Raw genomic sequence first — 20,646 nt, 5'->3', positions numbered from 1 at the left:
TTTTATCTGGAATAACTCTTTGAGTGTGTGCACTTCTTCATGTGAATGTGTGTGTTTGTGTGTATTCAGGTCAATACCCTGCTGGGGGAAGCAGGGTAGTTCCAGTCTCACAAGAGCTGAACAGAAGAAGGGTCCTCATGGCGTCACACCGTGGAACGAGTGTCTTTGTCAAGCCTGGAGACATTCTACGTATAGGTACTCCAACAAGACATCCTGCACATCCTCATGTTCAAACAATAGCAGACAAACTCAATACATTCACTTCCATTTTAATTCTATGAAGCCAGATAATCAGAGACAAATACCTCCAAACCCTGCGTACATAACACGAGAGTTACGATTATAACTTCGGTATTTTTTTTTTTTCTATAACCCTGTTGTACAACTCAAATAAAATAACCTTGTAACCTTGGGAGAAGACCAGGTGCAGACTAACAAAGTGGCACAGTGGAAATGTGTATTCAGCTGTGTTTAAATGTTTGAAGTTTTGTTTCTATAATGACTAAAACTGATTACAAAATATTTACATCTCTCCACTGCCTAAATCAAATTTGTATTTACTTGTATGTCATTGAGCTACATTATTGCTTTCATCCTGTTTTTATTGTTTATAGATATTTTGATTTGAGATATTTAATTCAAGGAAAGATTACCAACTAATGTCAAATTTTGTTAGTTCTTTTCCATCAATACTCTCACATCCACCAATTTAGCAATGCACTACAGTAACAGGACAGTTAAAAAAAAACTATCAAAATCAATGCTACAGAGATATTGTCTTTTTTTACTCTACACAATATTCCTCTTTGTGATGATGCCTCAATTTCCCACAATGCAACCACCAACAGTTTTTGTCTGTGTCATAGTAGGGGCTAATGTAGGCTAGTAAGCTCACTTCTTTCTAACTCCACATCCCCAGATTGTTTTCTTTTTCAAACTTGTAGTGTTGAGCCCAAACCTACGTTGCCTTAAGTGACATCCACTTAAATGCAGTAGTAATCTCTTTCACCTGTAAACAGAATTCCTCTTGAAATACAGTATTTTCAACGGTTCATATTTACATTCAGTCTGCTTGGGTCTTTCAAAAGGGTGTCCAGTGCTCGCTGACCACAAACTTCCAGTGCTGTGGGACTACAACAACATGACCCTAAAGGAGGTTTCAATTCCAGAACAGACCCAAGGTCCTGGTCCGGGTCAAGGTCTACAGTACAGGATGCTGGTGGGAGGTCGTGTCCTTGAGGTCAATACACTCCAGGTTAAGTTCTCAGGCCGGTACCGATGCCAGACCCTTATCAACAGTACCAGACAAATGCTGTCTGCCTGGATATACGCTCACATTGAAGGTGAGCATAAAGTTGATTGCATGTGGGAAGTGTGTGTATATATATATTATTTTTGAAATATAAATACATTCTTATCCTGTTCTGATTTTTTGTTTTTAAAAGCAGTTATTTAGTCATGAAAACATATTGATATTTCCTAATAGATATCTCCTAATAGAATCTTAAAGATACATATCACTACCTGAAGGCCAGAACAGTTCTCTGACACGCTTGGAAAGGGCAGGGTGAGGTAATAGCTGTTAGACAATTTGTTTTCTCAAGTCCACAGTAAAACAATGACTTGACTGATGTAGTATCCTGAGGCTGGATCAATAGATATGAGGCCTGAAAGAAAATAGAAAACAGTGCCAAACAGAAGACTTCTGCTTAATGATATGACACTGTTATTCAAAAAACATTATTGATCAAGAGAAAAGTATGATTGCACAGACTCCAGTCTCGGATCTCAAGTAAAAAAAAAACAAAATCGGACTTGAGTAAAGGAAATCGTGGCAGCACCGGAACCCCAGAAATTTAGCCCCTTACCCCGAGAGGCTCGTCCATCGTCAAACCAGTGATGGGTTCTCAGACTGCATGTGTATATAATAAAACAACTCAATAACACAATCGGAACAGATTTGTGGAAGACAGTAGAGCAAACTACTGACCCTAAAACATTGTCATTTCTCAATCGTTCAATAATCTGATTGACTGCAGTGAGAAATTCAAAAACAAATACACTGACAGTTCAACCAAAATAAGCTGAGACTCCATGTGATCTAGAAATGGATACCTCTACTGAGAGAATATTATAATATGAGGTTCATTGCTGCAAATTAAATAAATTGACATAGTCAAATCCACAAAATATAATTTTCTTCTGATCACCATTTGTAATGAATGAATGATCATCTTTTGACAGTATTATTTTAGAGGTATATTAAACCCTAAAACATCTGAAAAAATGCTTGCAACCTGCACCCAACAGGGTTTAACCCCAGGACACCCCCATGTCAAGTGCCAGTCTTATTTATATAGAGAAGGTAGTGCTTCCTTTCACATATTTTACGTAACCTGAAGGTCTCCATAGTTTTCCGACACGCTTGGAAATGTAGTGGTGAGCGGAGGGTATTCAGTTGGATTTAATCTGAAACTCACCACTAGATGCCACTAAATCCTATTCACTGCTTCATTAACATTTCTTTTTTTAAATTTTTTAAATTTCCAAGTAAATATCTCATGCAAATACCCCAGTTTATAATTAATAAATCATCGGATGCAGCTCTACACACAACACTACCCAAAGCTTTATCAAAGTCCATTTCAGACAGGTAAAAAACAATCTGCCCTGTGGATGGACAAATTGGCAGAGGGACGAATAAATGGACAGAAAATCAATTGGTTCCCATCAGTATGTTGTGTTAAGCCTTCCACAGAGTAACTTCGTACATCATATAATTATAGTGCCTCCATCAGCTGTCTGGACTTTGCCTCAGGCAGTTGGATGGTGACTAAAGCTGTTTGGCTCTCATGGTGTTCAGAAATCTTCTTTCCAGTATCGTTTCCTTTATGCTATGGATTGTGCTGTACATTTGGGTCCACAGAGTTAAGCTGGCATTTTGGAGAATGGTCCACATGCAGTGCTTCTTGTGGGAATAGAGGAACTTGGCTGCGGAGGATTCACTGTGTCAGTCTGGATGGGAAGGTTGTTCAGCCCACCATGTGTCAGCACATACCAATACCCATCACTTCCCCAGTCACCTGCAACAGACAGGACTGCCCTCCCAGGTACTCTAACATATAGACATCATGATGTCATTTCTGAAAGCACGTCATTAAATTAGGTACGACACAAAGCCAGCTCCTGCACAGGGAGTATGGCAGGGTTTCAATTAATATTCAACGAGGTCCAGTTAGAGAGAAGTTCCTCATGCAAAGTTCCAGAACATCACAATAATATGTCATTTTCGCTATGATTTAGTTCCATATATATTGAAGTAGCCTAGCAGTTGTATCAGTGTCTGTAGGTAGTCAACAACTGACTGTCAAATCAGTCATCAAGAAAGTTCAGTTGAATAATATCGCAACAATATTTATTGTCAGATTTCAAATTGATCTGGATGAATTATAAATAATTCATAACTAATAATAAATATTCTTCTCTCATTTTAAGTAAAAAAACTTTCACTGTAATTGTTTATCTTGAAATAACATACTTAATTATAGAAAGATGAAGGAGAATTTTTCTGTCAGATCTCACCATTAAGAAAGGATAAATCACACATTTGGTGAAGGTTAGATCAAACTGTTGGCATAACTGATAGGAATATATATATTTCTGTGCTATTTATATACCTCCAGTCGAGTCTCCTTATTTTGAAGAAGAGTGAAGTATGGGGTCCACCCAGTCACCACATACCAACAAATGCATTTCGAGCAGATTTAGGCACATACCCACTGATAGTTTACATTCAAAAGAGAGCGCTCCATTTTTTTAAACACTTTAAATCCAGACCCCACTCCAAAGCCCTCCAAACCTAAGAGCTGAGCCCAGTGCTGAGGCTAACCGCCCCCTCTCAGACATACTCCGACCAGCCTCACAACTACACTGCTATCCAAACACCAATCAGAGTAAAACAAATAACACAATGCAAAGAGCTATTTAGAACATTGGGATGAAGAAACTAAAAGCAAAGGTAGACTAGAATGTTATCTGGCCCTAAAAAGAGATGATGAATTGTCAGAGATAGAAAGTGGAGACAGATCCTTACCAAGTACAGGCTCTGTGACCACAAACTAGAAACCCAAATAGGTACACGCAAAAAACCATGGGTGAGTGTGTGGTCACTGTTGGACAGGTGAGGCTGAGACAGAGATGCGCAACAGTGAAACAAGGAACACTGATTTTGTCAAATTCAAATATGTATGTATTAACTACATAACAAGCTTATCTTTATGTTAATGTTCATATTAATATAATTGTAAAGCCACATTGAATTTAATTGTATTGAATTGAGAGCAACAGAGAAAGAGAGAGAGAAGAGATAGTTCTGTTATGTGTATTTCTTTTCTTGTCATCATTTCAGATGGTTGGTATCAGAGTGGTCGAAGTGTTCAGCCTCATGTGGAGGTGGCTGGAAGAGGAGGCAGGTCTCCTGTCAGCAGTTGGATGCCAGAGGTGCTGTGAGGACTCTGACAGCAGCCGCCTGTGAGAGGACGAGCCGGCCCACAGACTCCGAGCAGTGCACCGCCAATAACTGTCCAACCTGGGTAACCAGTGCGTGGGGAAAGGTATGCACTCCAACACAGAATTATGTGTGTATGTTACACAATGTAGAAAATGTAGTGTTACGTGTCAATTCTATGTTTCTCAATTTCAGTGTTCAGGGAGGTGTCTGGGCCCCACTGCCACTATACAGAAGAGATCTGTCATCTGCCAACATGCCAATGGCTCCTCGTACACAGACTGTGATCTCAGAGACAGGTATACACACATGTTCAAACACAACGAAAAGGCCTATTATTATTATTATTATTATTAATAGACCAATAAGACTAATGACTATATTACTATCAGATCAGCATTCTCACACGACTAGAATAGAACACCTCTCGCAAAGTTGTAACAAAAACTGGGGATTATAAATTTTTGTAATCTAATGCAATCCAATGGATTGCATTAGATTATATAGGTGTACCTAATAAAGTGATGAGCATTGTTTTAATAAGATTAGCATGAGATTTTCTGTTTACAAAGAATTCAATTCCTGCCAGGATTCCTGTTGAGTATGGTTTCTTTTAAGCGCACTGACTAAATTGGTTTCTTTTCAAGAGTGAGATGAGACAATTTATATCAATATCCTGTCTGTGTGTTAGGTATTGAGCTGGAGTCAGGATGTGGTTAGCCTAGCTTAGCATAAAGACTGATCCAAGTTCACAAGTATGTCCAGCAACACCTCTAGATTTTATAAATTAGAGGTTCGATTTACATTTTCGATTCACATTTTGTTAATGAATATTTATGGAATTTGTACGTTGAAAAACTATTTCAACGTACAAATTCCATTTATTCACGGCCAGTATTTATTCATAGACAGTATAGCCTTGTAGCGTAGGTTTCTCTCACAACTCTTCAAAATACACGTTGGGCTCCAGACGGGAGAATAATAAAATTCCACCCTGTCAATTTAATAAACAAATATCACTGCGAACAGTTGGAGAGAGAACTAACCCGACTAGCCTGCAAACCCGGCTACAAAATGCAAAGTAAGCAAAAATCAACCAATTTCATTTAAGTCAATTATATTTTACTCAACAATCATAAATCAAATCAAAACAGATAATTTCTTTCTAAATACAGAATTATACACCCAAAGGTTCATTAAATCAAATACACCACATGACCGAGTCCAAATATAGAAATCAAATGTCCATTTAATAACAAAAATGTATGAGGACTCTAGGTAAAGGTCAATAGTTTATGGGTAAGTGATAAGGTGTGAGTGGCATGCGTGTGCGAGTGTGTTGGGTTGGGGGGGTTCTAGTTCCGTTCCAAGCTAAGGGAATATATGGCAGTTCATTTCAGTTCCGTTCAGTTCAATTCAGTTCAGTTTATTTCAGTTCAGTTTATTTGAGGGTGTGTAAGTGTGCTGGGAGAATAAGAAGGAGAAGCCTGCAGAGTTTCATGTTAAAGGGACTTATCTTGATGAATCCCCAAAGTTAAGGAGGCCCCAAACTGGTCCAAGCTGTAGCAAAACACGATTCCTTGTTCCACCACCTGCTCCCGGGATCAGCACACCTTCAGTAAGGCCTGGTCCTCCAAGAAAGCTCTGTGTATTCAGTTGGTTCATGGATCCTTGCTGCTCCGATTTAGTTTAGTCTTCTTCAACATTTTCTTATTTTAAGCTTAAATGGTCCAGAAACTGAATTATACTTTCGGTAACTCCATTAAAACTCTCACTCCTCTCTTGGTTCTCCTCCATGCAGCTTTGGTTAGTTGATTGTTTTTTTCCTTTTCCCAGCTCACAGGTGTGTCTCATTTATAGCCTCTCTTGCCCCACCTTCTTTTCCTGCCAGGTTGGAAAAGGGCTATTCTGTGCATTTCTGTTCTGCTACAGCCTTCATCTGATAATAATGGGGGACAAAACCCACAGCCGCATTACAGATGGATGAACTGTTTCGTAAAAAAAGATTTTCCGACACATAATTCCTTGTAGAATCAGTTTTTCAGTGATTGTCATTGAACATTTATGTTTTTTTATGCGTTAAACAAACAAGACACAGCAGGCTAATGAGTGAGTTTTAAGGGTGTTTACAGGGTTTATTTTTGAACTTTGGATCGACCCATTTCCCCCTTGCTTCAAGTCTTTATTCTAAGCTAGGCTAACTCCAACTAACTGACTCCAGCTCTGCTCACCTCATCTAATTTATGGGGGAAAAAAATATAAAGGTATTTCCCAAAATGTTGAGTGGTTCCTTTAATAAACAACAATATGTCTCCCTAATTATAGAAAAACTAATTGTTAAATTTGCTTGAAACTCGTAATGGGGTTCCAGGTTTTACCCTGCATGGTTCTCCAGAGAACACATTAAACCTGCTTTGTGAAACAGCTCCAGGAGATCTATGAAAAGTGGAGTGCAAAAGTGCAATGAGTTCAAAAGTAATGACTGTGTAGCACTAAAACTAAAACTTCTGTCTTCCAGGCCTGCGTCTGTACGCAACTGTTCCTCTGACCTGTGTAATGTCCAATGGCGTCCCGGTGCGTGGCGGGCATGCACTGTAGTCTGTGGGAGTGGCTTTCAGTCTCGCAGGGTGGACTGTGTACACCGCAGGAGTGGCAGGACTCTGGCCAACCAGCACTGTGCCTGGCTCCAGCAGCCCCCCACCTGGCAGCACTGCAACACCACCAGCTGTGGAAGTAAGTCTCTGTGTGTGTGTGTGTGTGTGTGTGTGTGTGTGTGTGTGTGTGTGTGTATGTGAGACACCACAAGGAAAATTACATTTTGTAATCAAGAAACTGTTTTATTTGAATTATATTAGTGTTAACCAGTTAAACAGTGTACAGTTTCTGAGCATATTATTTCCTTGAATGAATGACTGAAATCCATTTAATCCCAAGTAAATATGTTATTATTGGAAAATGCATGCTTCATTGTAATTTACAACTACACTGATGTGCAGTGACAAAAAAAAAATCAATGTTACACTAGCAATTCATTATAATCTATTCATTGGAAGTGTTCTAATAGATCTGTCTGTTTACCAAATAATGAGGGTAGACTATCAGGCAAGGTAAGCAACTGCCTTGGGTCCCGTAACTAAGATGCTATATATGCTATATGCCATAATAGCTAAAGAAATGTGAAGTATAGAGATAATACACATGAAATGATGTTCCAATTTCCAGTATATTATATGAATATAATATACAGTAAGTACAGTACTTACCCATAATTCTGTTCCTGCCTTTAATTATTACCAAATTACACAGTAGTCCATCCCAGGGACATTTCTAAGAAAATACAGTTACATCAGTGTCTTTCAAGGGAATTCTGGGACCTGTAAAATATTTTTTCTTTGGTGATTATATCGAGTGTTTTGTTCACATGCAGGTGAATGCAAGGACACCACCCAGTACTGCAGTGTGGTGAAGAGACTGAAGCTGTGTTACCTGGATATGTACCAACAGAGATGCTGTGGGTCCTGTTCACAAGATCCAGACTCCACTTAGTGGCAGTGAGCAGTCATAGATACACTACATTTTGTAAAACAGATGGTCTACATGAGACGAATGACTGTGCAAATACTGAAAAGACATCATCTATGAAAGAACTGCACATATTTAAACTGGACAAGATTCAGTCCATTGTGTTCATTTCTTTAAAGGAACCTAAACAGCTTGGAAATATGAAGGGGCTTTATTTTTCTGAATTTGGACCCAACCTCCTAATATAAGGACAAGTGTTCCCCATGTGGATCAAATGGAGTTTTTGGACTCTCCTGCAAAAACTGAACATTTAGTTTAAAGTGACATTCATTGATTATATTATTTTTTGGTGGCCCAACCACATTTGTTGTACAGTACATGTACCACTGCCCCTGTAAACAACCCTTAGACTGAGGTATTGGTTTGACAGTATTGTCCTTTATGCCACTGCTGATATAATTGAGGTTCATCAATTCATCAGCTTCATGAAAAGAGCTTAAATTGTATGCAGTCATACACACACATATTTTATTTATTTATTTGTGAAATTGTTGTTTTTTGTTTTTATAAAATTTGTCATATAAAATATTAAAACATAATTCCGGTTTATTACAACAAAGAGAGCTTGTAAACAGGGAGTACTGTCCAAACCACTTTACGTGGAGGTAAAAACTGAAAGTGACTGCACCCATAAGGATTGAATAATATTATTGGATATTGGTTATCATGATATCAATGACGAAAACTGCACAATAAGACCCAAATAGTATTTAATCAAAACTACCATTTAATATATTCCTGACTTTCCGTACCATTAATGCGGTACAGTATGTCACCTTGCTTTAAAGAGCTGCTAAACCTCAAGATCCTTTCTGTAGGTTCCAGTGTCCCATGTGTTTTAGTGTCTTCTGATGCTGTTTCAAAGGCTTTTCCATCCTGATAAGTTTAAATGTTTGGTAGACACACTGAATTCTTGAAAAATTTCCAATTTAAAGATATTGACCCAAAAACATCACCACAGAACCCACTATTGGAGAGTTCAGTAGCTCAGAATGTCGTGTCGGTCTTCAAAACCTCACATCTGTTAAACAAACCTTATCACCAGATGGAATGTTGATACTGGACGATTCAGCAAAACCCTGGATTACGTTCAGTGCCAACACTGAACGTAAGGATCTATTTCTATATCTGTGTTTATCAATTACGTGATGGCTATGGATGGAAAAAAGATGATGGTTATGGAAAATAAGCAATGGTTAAAGGATAATTGTTAAAGCCTATCCTTTAACCATGGTTAAAGCAATGGTTAAAGGATAGGCCACTCTGAGAAAGGTTTAGTAAAGATCATGGTTACGTGAGGTTTCGGGTTAGGTAAAGAGTCTCCATCGACTAGGCAGCCTGAAAGATGGCGCTAAGGCACAGGTCAGCACACGTCACTCAAGACTTCCGTGTGGAAGAAAAAGAATCCAGTAGACACTGGGACATCTAAGGCAAACCTGACTGTGGTGGGGCATCCTAGCCGCCACAGTTGGAGTTTGGGCAGAGTGGTGTGGTCAAGGGATTAAAAGCCAGGACCAGAAAGAGAGTCCAAGACTCAAAGATGCAAGGCTGATCAAGGAGATAGAAAGGTGTACCAAGGTGGGATTGGCCATCTAGACGAGGATGGTAAGAAAAGGGGTAACCTGTTGGTATGGGTTAGGGTCACAATCTTCAATCCTCTGCAGGAAAGTTAGATGTGCTGCACACCAATCCACCCCTCTAGCCTCCACAACCTTACTTTGCTACATTAAAGGATAGAATGCTTCTTGCATTGGCACTGAAGTGGCACAAATCATGTACTGCAGAATCATGTATAAACATAATTCCTAGGGTTGCTTAATTTACGATATCAATGTCAGGTCAAATATAAAAACACAATTTGGGATCAAAATCCTGACAGACCATTCACTTGTGTGAAGGTGCTGGTTTGTGATTGTAGTCAAAATTCACTGATGAGAAAAGAGCAGCTGCTCACAACAAAAGACTTCACGAGAACCCAAACTAGTTTTAGCAGTGAAGAAACAAGCTGCCCATTCCTCTCAGAAGACCACGGTAATGAACTACTAATTCAGTTTTTATAACTCCTTTATTATATATGGAGCTTCAGTTTTGAGAACATGAATTCATATTTACATATCCATCAACGACACTATTCTAAACCATGACAATACCGAAGCTTTTGTAAAATAATTTTGATATTACATGTGAAGAACAGAGGACTCTACAGTCACTACCACAACACTGATTTTGACTGACGGGTCTATTCGCTTATCATACCAATGTGCTGCATTGTAAAATGTCTTGTATATACTGTGTTCTCAGTGCAATATCTTATATTGAGTGTATGTAGATTGTGTGCGACTTTTATTTTCTTACTTATTGATGGTTAAAAGGTGTCTTTTTAACTCCTGTTGAAGATCTTAGAGCATAAAGCACGAGTATATGTTGATTCGGTGGTATGTTTGCTGCCATTCACCTGGTTTTATTTGCATGTGTATAAAGTGATATCTCTGATGTTTTATATCTCATTTGTGAAATTCCACACGCCAACATGCATTTGTCATTGTTCCCCCAGGCTACTGATGGCTATACAGTGTATCTGATGTGGTAACATTATACTGTTTGTGGACTTGCAGCTGTACTGAGGGAATATAATGTAGTACAACAAATTATTTAAGTGCTTTAGATAACATAGCAAAGGAATAAAGACAGTGTGATCACTTTATAAATATGGACCTAGTCTTTGTCTGCATGCTTGATCCAGCTCTAAAGGTAAATGATAAGGGTTTCCTGAAAAAATCCTTATTTGAAAGGAGGATGTATATGATTTTGTTGAGCATTAGTTTGTGCTAGTACAACAAAGAGATCATCACCCAATATTGAAATTACACAAGCAAGATGGCGCCGCTTTTCTAGCCTTTACGGCACTCATTCAGCGGTCCAGGAACCACACAGACCAACATTGTAATTTACATTCCGTGATGCTACTCAGCTAATCAAATATCGGTATTCGGATAAGTTTCCCGACTCCAGTGAGATTTACACACGAGAGACGGGGCAAGAGGCCGAGTAATAGGAGAAGATTACGTGAGTCAGAATTTATTTCGGTCCATGCACGTTTTGATAGTTTGTTTTATCGTTTAATCGAGAAAAAAAAAGAAAATACAGAAATACCATGTTTTTTTTTCGTTTTCCATTTTAAACTAAAAAGCACAGTATTTTTCCGTTTTTGTTTTGCAGAGTCCGGTATCGTTCCACAGAGCCAGGGCCCCGTTCCTCAAACATGGTTCAGCTAAGTCGATCAAATGTCCTATTAGCCAGCTGAAATTAACCCGATGATTGATGTCAGGCTATGTCGGTTTCTCCAAGGCTGATCCGCTCTCAAACAGTCTCGTTAATTCGAACCAGACGATCAGGATCAGGATAATAGCGCGTGCCCGTCCTACTTCAAAAGGGAGAAGCGTCGATCACCGAAACCATGATTTTCTAACAGTACAATGGCAAATAAACTCAAAGAAAGAGCCTCTTTTTACTCCGCTGACGAGCAGGAGATGATCATGAATGCATATGAGGAATTCAAGACCATAATCACGGCAAAATCTAACACTGCCACCGCTGCGAGGGCTAGACAAGAAGCATGGCAAAATATCGCAGACAAGTTAAATGGGTAAGTGTTGGGGAAATGTATCGGCTAATTTTAAGTGCCTCATCACCCCAATCAATCATATTATATGTCGTTAAATGTGCCTGCTGGCAGTAGGCTTTATGGAATGCATCATCGAATGAGATATAGCGAAAATAATGATCTCAACTCTTTCAGAATAAGTAGATAAAAACAAGCCCAAAGAGTATCTAATTGATACGAATTAATATGAGGATATATGTACTGTATGCCCTTATGTATCATGTAGCCTACTATATATGTGTAGATTACCAAATAGAACTAGGAGTTTGAATATGTGTGTGTGAATCTGTGTATGGGCGGATCAGTATGTATGTGTGTATTATTCATAATCAGAAATTCAATCAATTGAAGCAGTGAAAAGAAATAGTGTGTGATTCTCTCTATTCTTATCATGAGTCCACCTTAATCATTTTCTACAATAATGATATGCTGGTGTACCTCCTCCGCGAATCGCCACCTTATCGTGGTGGAGGAGTTTGAGTGGCTCAGTGATCCTGGGAGCTATGTTCTCCGGGGCATTAGCCCCTGGTAGGGTCTCCCAAGGCAGGTCTCGGGAGAGCCCAGACTAAGAGCGGTTCAAAACACCCTAATGATAAGCAGCCCACGGACTTCAGCCACCTCGCCCGGACCAGGGAAACCGGGGCACCCTCCCGGAGCCAGACCCAGGAGGGGAGCTCGTCGGCGAGCGTCTGGTGGCCGGGCCTTCGCCCATGGGGCCCGGTCAGGCTCAGCCCGAAGAAACAGCATGGAGCAGCCACCCTGTGGACCCACCACCCGCAGGGACAAGCATCGGGGTCGGGTGCAATGCAGACCGGCGGGTCAGGCGGGAGGCCTGGGCAAGCCGATCGCTGGCAGCATAGACTAGCTCTAGGGACGTGGAACGTCACCTCGCTAGCGGGGAAAGAGCCAGAGCTGGTGCAGGAGTTGGAGCGATACCAGCTAGATATAGTTGGACTCACCTCCACACACAGCGCTGGCTCTGGAACCAAGCTCCTGGAGAGGGGTTGGACTTAGTCCTTTTCCGGAGTTGCCCAGGGTGAGAGGCGCCGGGCGGGAGTGGAGATACTCACGAGCCCCCGGCTGAGCGCCGCTGTGTTGGAGTTCTCCCCGGAGAACGAGAGGGTCGCCTCCATGCGCCTATGGGTTGCAGAGAGCAAGGCTCTGACTGTGGTTTGTGCTTATGCACCAAACAGCAGTTCGGAGTATCCGGCCTTCATGGAGTCGGTGGGAGGGGTCCTAGAAAGGGCGCCGCCTACCGACTCCATAGTTCTTCTGGGGGACTTCAACGCTCACGTGGGCAATGACGGAGAAACCTGGCGGGGGGTGATTGGGAGGGCCGGCTTGCCCGATCTGAACCCGAATGGTGTCTCGTTATCGGACTTCTGTGCTTGCCACGGTTTGGCCATAACGAACACCATGTTCGAACATAAGGTGGCTCATAAGTGTACCTGGTACCAGAACACCTTAGGCCGGAGATCAATGATCGACTTTGCAATCGTATCATTTGATTTGCGGCCGTATGTCTTGGACACTTGGGTGAAGAGAGGAGCAGAGCTGTCAACTGATCACCACCTGGTGGTGAGCTGGATCAGATGGCGGGGGAACCGGTTGGAAAGACCCGGCAAGCTCAAACGTGTAGTGAGGGTGAACTGGGAACGTCTGGCGGAGGACCCTGTCCGGGAGGTCTTTAACTCCCACCTCCGGAAGAACTTCTCACACATACCGAGGGAGGTTGGGGACATGGAATCCGAATGGACCATGTTCAATGCCTTTATTGTGGACGCAGCCACTAGGAGCTGTGGCCGGAAGGTCATCGGTGCCTGTGGTGGCGGCAACCCGAGAACCCGGTGGTGGACACCGGAGGTGAGGGAAGCCATCAAGCTGAAGAAGGAGACCTTCAAGGCCTGGTTGGCCCAGGGGTCTCCTGAAGCAGCTGACAAGTACCGGCAGGCCAGAAGGGCTGCAGCTGCGGTGGTCGCGAATGCTAAAACTTGGGCATGGGAGGAGTTCGGGGAGGCCATGGAGAAAGACTTTCGGTTGGCCTCAAGGAGGTTCTGGCAAACCATCCGACGGCTCAGGAAGGGAAAGCGGGGCTTACCCTAGGCTGTTCTCAGCAGGAGGGGGGGGGGGACTGCTAACCCAGATGGGGGACATTGTCGGGCGGTGGAAAGAGCACTTTGAGGAACTCCTAAACCCAACCAGCATGTCCTCTGCATCGCCTCTCTGCTGTTTGCAGATGATGTGGTCCTGTTAGCCTTCTCGGATCGTGACCTCCAGCATTCACTGGGGCGGTTTGCAGCCGAGTGTGAAGCGGCGGGGATGAGAGTTAGCACCTCCAAATCTGAGGCCATGGTTCTCTGCCGGAAACTGGTGGATTGCTTCCTCCAGGTGGGGACGGAGTGCCTACCTCAAGCGAAGGAGTTCAAGTATCTCGGGGTCTTGTTCACGAGTGAGGGTAAGATGGAGCGGGAGATCGACAGGTGGATCGGTGCGGCTGCAGCAGTAAAGCAGGCGCTGCACCGGACCGTCTTGGTGAAGAGGGAGCTGAGCCGGAAGGCAAAGCTCTCAATTTACCACTCGGTCTACGTTCCTACCCTCACCTATGGTCACGAACTCTGGGTCATGACCGAAAGGACAAGGTCGCAAGCGGCCGAAATGAGCTTCCTCCGTAGGGTAAGGAGCTCGGTCATCAGGAGGGAGCTTGGAGTCGAGCCGCTACTCCTTCGCGTCGAAAGGAGTCAGCTGAGGTGGTTCGGGCATCTAATTAGGATGCCTCCTGGGCACCTCCCACTGGAGGTTTTCCAGGCACGTCCAACTGGCAAGAGACCCCGGGGAGGACCCACAACACGCTGGAGGGAGTACATCTCCCAGCTGGCCTGGGAACGCCTCGGGATCCCACAGAATGAGCTGGAACATGTTGCCGGTGAGAGGGAAGTCTGGGTCAGCCTGCTTGGCCTGCTGCCACCGTGACCCGACCCCGGATAAGCGGAGGAAAATGGATGGATGGATGGATGGTGTACTAATAACACTGTCATATAATTATGAGTGTTTTAACCCCCATGTATGCAAAGCAGCCATCAAGAGGACATGGGAGCAAGTAAACACTAAGCACAAACACATTATTCAGAATGCTGAGTCAATACAATATGTGCCATGGTAATGTATTGAACACATCCATAAGTTTATTAAGTGCCAAATAAACTTTACGAACAGCACGGCATGCAGCGGCTTTCCCGATGTTCTCCACATCGCCGACACTGTACAAAAATGTACGACTCACAGAAAAGCGCAAGGCTGCATCCAGTCTGTGAGACAGTCAATGCTCGGCTGCGGCGTGTGGTGTTCAATTTATGGCTCCAGAAGGTCTGTAAATAAATGATTCCTTGTCGGCAGAATCAATAGCGCTCATATAGGAAGTCATCATGATGTGATAACGGATCTTGGCGATGTGGAAGAACTCTGTCCCTAAAAACGCTAATCTAACTAATATCGCTCCTTCATCAGTGGGATCTCTGAGGAAGGGAGCTGTACATTAATGCAATAGAGGCTTCTTAGTTTGCTCAGCTGGTTTTAATGGATCACCGTGTGTCTCACTTTACATGCATTTCCGGAACTCCCGTATAACCCCCAATATATGCGCAAGCGCATTAGACTACCGTATATGACAGGAGCTGCCATTTTTTCGGGGGAGTGGCAAGCTTATCCAGCTACCTTCAGTTAGCCTGCGCTGGAGCAGGTTCAAGCTTATGGATGTGTTGCCATGGTGATTTTGCCAAACTTGCTTCGTGGAACCGAAAAGCTTGATCTACATCATCTTATCCTGAAAAGTATCCGGCTAACTCAGTTAGCCACGTACGAGGAACGGGGCCCAGGTCTCAGTAAAGCACAAAACAGAGGATGAAGAAAAGTCTCTGTCTCTCCCCACCAGTAGCTGAAGTTCATCCAGTTTGTTGCACGTTGGAGAGACATATGCCCGGCAGCGGCCTATAAAAACGAGAGAACCAAAGTGAAATAACAAGCCAATTTTGATTTTTGAAAATTCCTCTTTTGTTTTTTCTTTTGAAGAGAGACGCAAAGCAAGACAGGTAGTACGGAAGTAAGAACATTTCAAAATACAAGGCAATAGAATGAGCGTATGCAAGAAATTCTTATTTACAGTCCTAGCTACCAGGGTAACATCAAAGAAAAATTGTTAATGAATATAAATAAATAAACAGTCACAACACATTCACACAACTTGGGGCAACTTGTCAAGGACACATCGACATGGAGTAGCGGAGTCGGGATCGAACCGCCGATCTTCTGATTGACCCTACTCTACCACTGAGCCAAAGTCCACAGCAAGAATCAACTTTTCGATTAATCCGTGCATTTAATGCAATACAGTTCATAATATAGTTTAACCAAAGACAATTTGTGTGTAGAGTGGTTGCTGTTAGCTCTGATATTTATTTTTCCACCATATTCTGTTCCTGAGTGAACGCAGAGCATAGCCTGTAAAAGTCTTTCCCATTTCTACCAGTAGATGGCAGTATAAGTGAATTTAAACCATAGATTTAGTTAGTGTCTTTGCCACTTAAGCCCGAGCGCCCCCTTTTTTGGGGGCTGTGTAGAAAGTTTAACATATACCGTCGTAAAAAATGCACTTATCACGAATTAAGATTAAACAGCAGAACCTGGGCTACAAGAATATGTAAGATGTTTTACATGCTCCAAACACAACTCAAACACCAACTAAATGATTAGTTATTAGTGTTATTCGTTACTATTATTAAGTACAGTGATCATGTGAACAGACACAAACTTATCAAAAGTCTCTCCAACTGATAGCTGATCCAGCTATGATCCTCCGTCATCAGAAACAGACGTCGCTTCACGTGACGCAACTGAGGAAAGGACGTCTCATGTATTTTAAAACATATTTCCTCGTTCCTCTCTCCTTGCATGGTTTCTTCCATGCATCCATGGTGGGAGGGACTAAGACGCAAGTAAAGGACGCAAGTGAGGGAAACGGGGATGCAATTAAGAGACTTGAGAAGTACCCACAGAGAGGACTCAGAGAGGATTCTGGTTTTCAAAATAAAGCCAAAACTGCTGTATTTGGATGTATTGAACACCATTAGTGAGTGACATACAACTGAAATATATAGTTTGGTACATGAGAAAATTCAAATGGCATAGATGGTGCCAAAATGACCATTTTGGAGACCTCACCAGAACTCTGAACTAAAACCTCTCTAATTTTGTTCTGCTTCACTTTATCAACGTCAAACTTTGCAGAGAGACTGTTCACATATTGTGCTATGATTTGGGAGAGGTTTAGACCTGCAGCTGCATCATTCCAAAGAAATAGTAAGTGGGTTTTTTTTAGGCGTACCTGAAACTTTTCAATTTGTGCTGTGTGCCATCTTCATTTACTCTTAACCAGTAACATATATACTGATATTTACACATCTGAACAAATCTCACAAGTGTTCCCTTTATTATAACACCAAAATTCTTCAAATTGACCTTGTGGTTGCAAAGATATACTCTCTTAAGTATGGGTATGCAATTTTCGAGCAGAGGCCTAACATAGGTCCGTTTTTAACAGGTATCTGTTATTGATAGAGATGTATTTAACCCAGTTTATTTCACCTGATATTTGGTTTATTCTTATTAAGCAGCCTTTAGTGGACCTCGCCTCAGTTACCACCGAGTCATAGCACCACCTGTGCTTTCCATTTTGACCTTCATTACTATATCATCACCAGCCCCAGCCCCAGACCTGGTGGTCTGGGGCTGGGGGATGGAGTCAGGACTGTCCCATTGTCTTTCAAAACGACAGTAGAACTCGTTCAGCTCGTCTGCCATAGGTCGTTCATGGAGTGGGGGGCTTTTGGCTGGTGATCTGTCTGAGACCTTTCCAGACAGAAGAGAGCTGGTGTAGCAGTTTCTCAGAGTACAGTTGTTTAGTGTCTCTCCCCGCCTTGCTAAACCTGTATTTTGACTCTAAATGCCTGTTCCTTGTGCAACCTTAGCTGTCTGAGTTCTGCTGTAAACCAGGGTTTGTCATTGTTGTAACTCACCCTGGTGCTTGTTGGAACACAGCTGTCCTCACAGAAGCTGATGTATGACGTCACAGCCTCTGTGTACTCATCCAAATTGTTGGTAGCAGTCCTGAAAACATCCCAGTCTGTACAGTCTAAACATGCCCGAAGATCCTCCATAACTTCACTGGTACACTGCTTGAATTTCCTCACCACAGGTTTACAGAGCTTTAATTTCTGCCTGTATGCAGGAATCAGATGGACCATGTCACAGTAGTATGTCACGTAGTCCCAGAGTCCCAGTGCAGCACGAGGGACGGCGTGATAGGCCCCGCTGATTGTGGTGTAACAGTGGTCTAAAATGTTCTCCTCTCTGGTTGAGTATTTGATAAACTGTCTATATTTGGGGAGTTAGGTTTCCTTTGTTAAAGTCACCAAGGACAATAACTAAAGAGTCTGGGTTGGTCCGCTCCACACAGTATCTGTTCGGCGAGTGTCCGCTGTCTTGTTACTTACCACTACATTGGTATAAATTCTTATTAGATCATGTGTATATATACAAAATTTTTCAAATCAAAAAAGATTTGAAAATAATTTGTAAAAGGTCAAAGTATTGATTTGTATTTTGCGGCGGCATGTAAACACCGACTAGAATGAATGAAGCGAACTCACGGGGGGAGTAAAAGGCTTCACAGTTTATAATGAAAGATTCCAGATCAGGATAACAGTGCTGTAGAACCACTGTCACATCGTTGCACCAGCCACTGTTGGAGTAGAAACAGATTCCTCCACCCTTCGATTTCCCGGAGAGCTCCGTGTCGCGATCCGCTCTGAACAGCCTGCCAGCTGGAGCGCAGAGTCCGGTATTGTTCCACAGAGCCAGGTCTCAGTGAAGCACAAAACGGAGGATGAAGAAAAGTCTCTGTCTTTCCCAGTGGTGGGCCGTCGGGGCCTGCAAAGCCTTCTCTGCTGGCCTAAACAGAATCAAAAAGTTATAGCTGTTTTATAATTTAATATTTTTTCTTAAATAGGCCTTGTATTGTAATTTATAAAAATATTTTTCTCATTATCTTATTTTGAAGGCAGACTTCCACGGTGCCATCATCACAGTGGTCCCCTCTAAATGCCCATCATATGTCGGCACCACAGGGACTCTAGTCCAAGAGTTTAAACACATCTCTTTTTCTTCCTCTGTTGCTCTGCTTCCAGTCAAGACTTGCATTATGAGAAACATCAACTGTATGACTGTGGATGATAAACTCATACTGAGCACACTGAGTTTAAAGATAAAGTATTGATCTTTATCAGTGGCGGTTGGTCAATAGAGGGCGCTAGGGTGCCGCCCCACCTTGAGCCACAACAAATAAAATAAAATAAATAATAATAATAAACTATACAAATTGTCAATATTTGTGTTTTTGAAATACGGAATCACCCAGTAATATGTGTAAGATATGATATCTGCGGTAAATATATGCTTTTCTTGCACGTCCTCTCCCCTCCGCCTGTCTACACGTCCTCTCCTCCTGTCTGCACGTCCTCTCCGCGTGTGCACGTCTCAGCTGGCTGGGGCGCTGGCGAAACTGCCCAAAAGAGGCGGGTCTATGAAGCAGTTTAGCCAATTGCTGATTAAAGATATAAATGTGTGACATACAATTTAGCCAATCAGCGTCCTCATTCCTCAAATAGATTCAGCTTGGTGCAGAATCGATTCTATCCCAAACTGCGCGTTCCCGTCCGGACAGGCGAGCGCGAGCGTAGGTTTTAGGTCAATTGTAAAAATCAGCCTTCAACGTTGCAGCTGCAGCTTTTGTTTTCATCACGAGATTCCGCTTAATCCCCCTAATGACGTAATGGTAAAAGCCCAAATCTTTCTGAATGAACAACTCTCTCGCCGGGTGCGGTGGCGCGCGCCTGTAATCCAAGTTACCGGGAGGCTGACACTGGAGGATCGTTTGCACCGGGCTATGCAAATCGGGTGTCCTCACTAAGTTCGGTATCGATATGGTGCTCCTGGGAGAGCCCGGGACCACCAGGTCGTCTAAGGAGGGGTGCACCGATCCAGGTCGGAGACGGAGCAGGTCAAAGCCCCCGTGCCGCTCAGTAGTGGGATCGCGCCTGAGAATAGACGCTGTAGTGCAGCCTGAGTAACACAGCGGGACCCAGTCTTTTTACACTACAACAACGTGTTTACCTGTTACCTATGTTATCACTGCTTTATGAATATAAAGCAGAACTAGAATTAGTTCTCATGAAAACATTCAGAAACTAGTTGTTTGTCCTACAGCGCCTCCACCTGGAGGAGAGGAGCAATGAGCATCAATCACAGCAGTCAGTGCAGCACTAACTTTCTTTATGACATTCAATCAACGTGAAAGATGTCTTCATCAGACACATTACCAGAATAAAATAATATTACAAAAATTTCACAAAATGTTGGACTGTTACTCTACTATATATACTTCTCAATATGAAGCAACACTAAACAGAACAAGACAATTTTTTTGGACCATGAATGCAGCTTGTGGGTAAGAAACGCTCAGTGGCCAGAAATAGTCTGATGTGATGTGAAATGCAACCACAGCCCTGTAACAGATGTCCAGTTGTTTCTTGTGTTGACTGAATGATGTTTTTGAATTATGAATTTCAGTGTTTCTTGTCTGTGCAATGGGACGACTAGTTATTATACATGTTTGCATGTGTGGCAAAATAACACACGTAAAAGTGTTGTCTCTGTTGCAAATATTGAACGATTTTTTCTTTAAGCAGCAACATTAATCGACAGGATATAACATTCATTTTTTTTTATCACTCAGCCTCTCTGTCCCATTATAACCAGTCCACTCAGTCTCTGTCCCACTATA

At 42.4% G+C, this 20,646-nt stretch overlaps 1 protein-coding gene across 5 annotated transcripts in view; it reads left to right on the top strand.

Annotated features, from left to right (window-relative positions):
• The window catches only part of LOC116382869 (ADAMTS-like protein 3), a 213,537-nt gene extending 202,740 nt beyond the window's left edge, over positions 1-10,797 (top strand). For 4 of the 5 annotated variants that reach the window (XM_031846271.1, XM_031846272.1, XM_031846274.1 and 1 more), the window contains exons 26-32: positions 70-195; positions 1,089-1,343; positions 2,927-3,110; positions 4,409-4,613; positions 4,703-4,806; positions 7,026-7,240; positions 7,935-10,797. In XM_031846271.1, the coding sequence (XP_031702131.1) occupies positions 70-195; positions 1,089-1,343; positions 2,927-3,110; positions 4,409-4,613; positions 4,703-4,806; positions 7,026-7,240; positions 7,935-8,053 (1,208 nt within the window). In that variant the 3' untranslated portion in view covers positions 8,054-10,797. Of the gene's footprint in view, positions 1-69; positions 196-1,088; positions 1,344-2,926; positions 3,111-4,408; positions 4,614-4,702; positions 4,807-7,025; positions 7,241-7,930 lie in introns of all 5 variants that reach the window. The other variant, XM_031846275.1, reaches the window with a different exon arrangement.
• Positions 10,798-20,646: the final 9,849 nt, after the last annotated feature.

The sequence above is a fragment of the Anarrhichthys ocellatus genome, unplaced genomic scaffold (assembly GCF_004355925.1).
Source record: "Anarrhichthys ocellatus isolate YVR2014 unplaced genomic scaffold, GSC_Weel_1.0 scaffold6, whole genome shotgun sequence".
In the NCBI taxonomy this organism is placed as follows: Eukaryota; Metazoa; Chordata; class Actinopteri; order Perciformes; family Anarhichadidae; genus Anarrhichthys; species Anarrhichthys ocellatus.
This window is presented reverse-complemented; position numbering and strand designations above follow the sequence as displayed.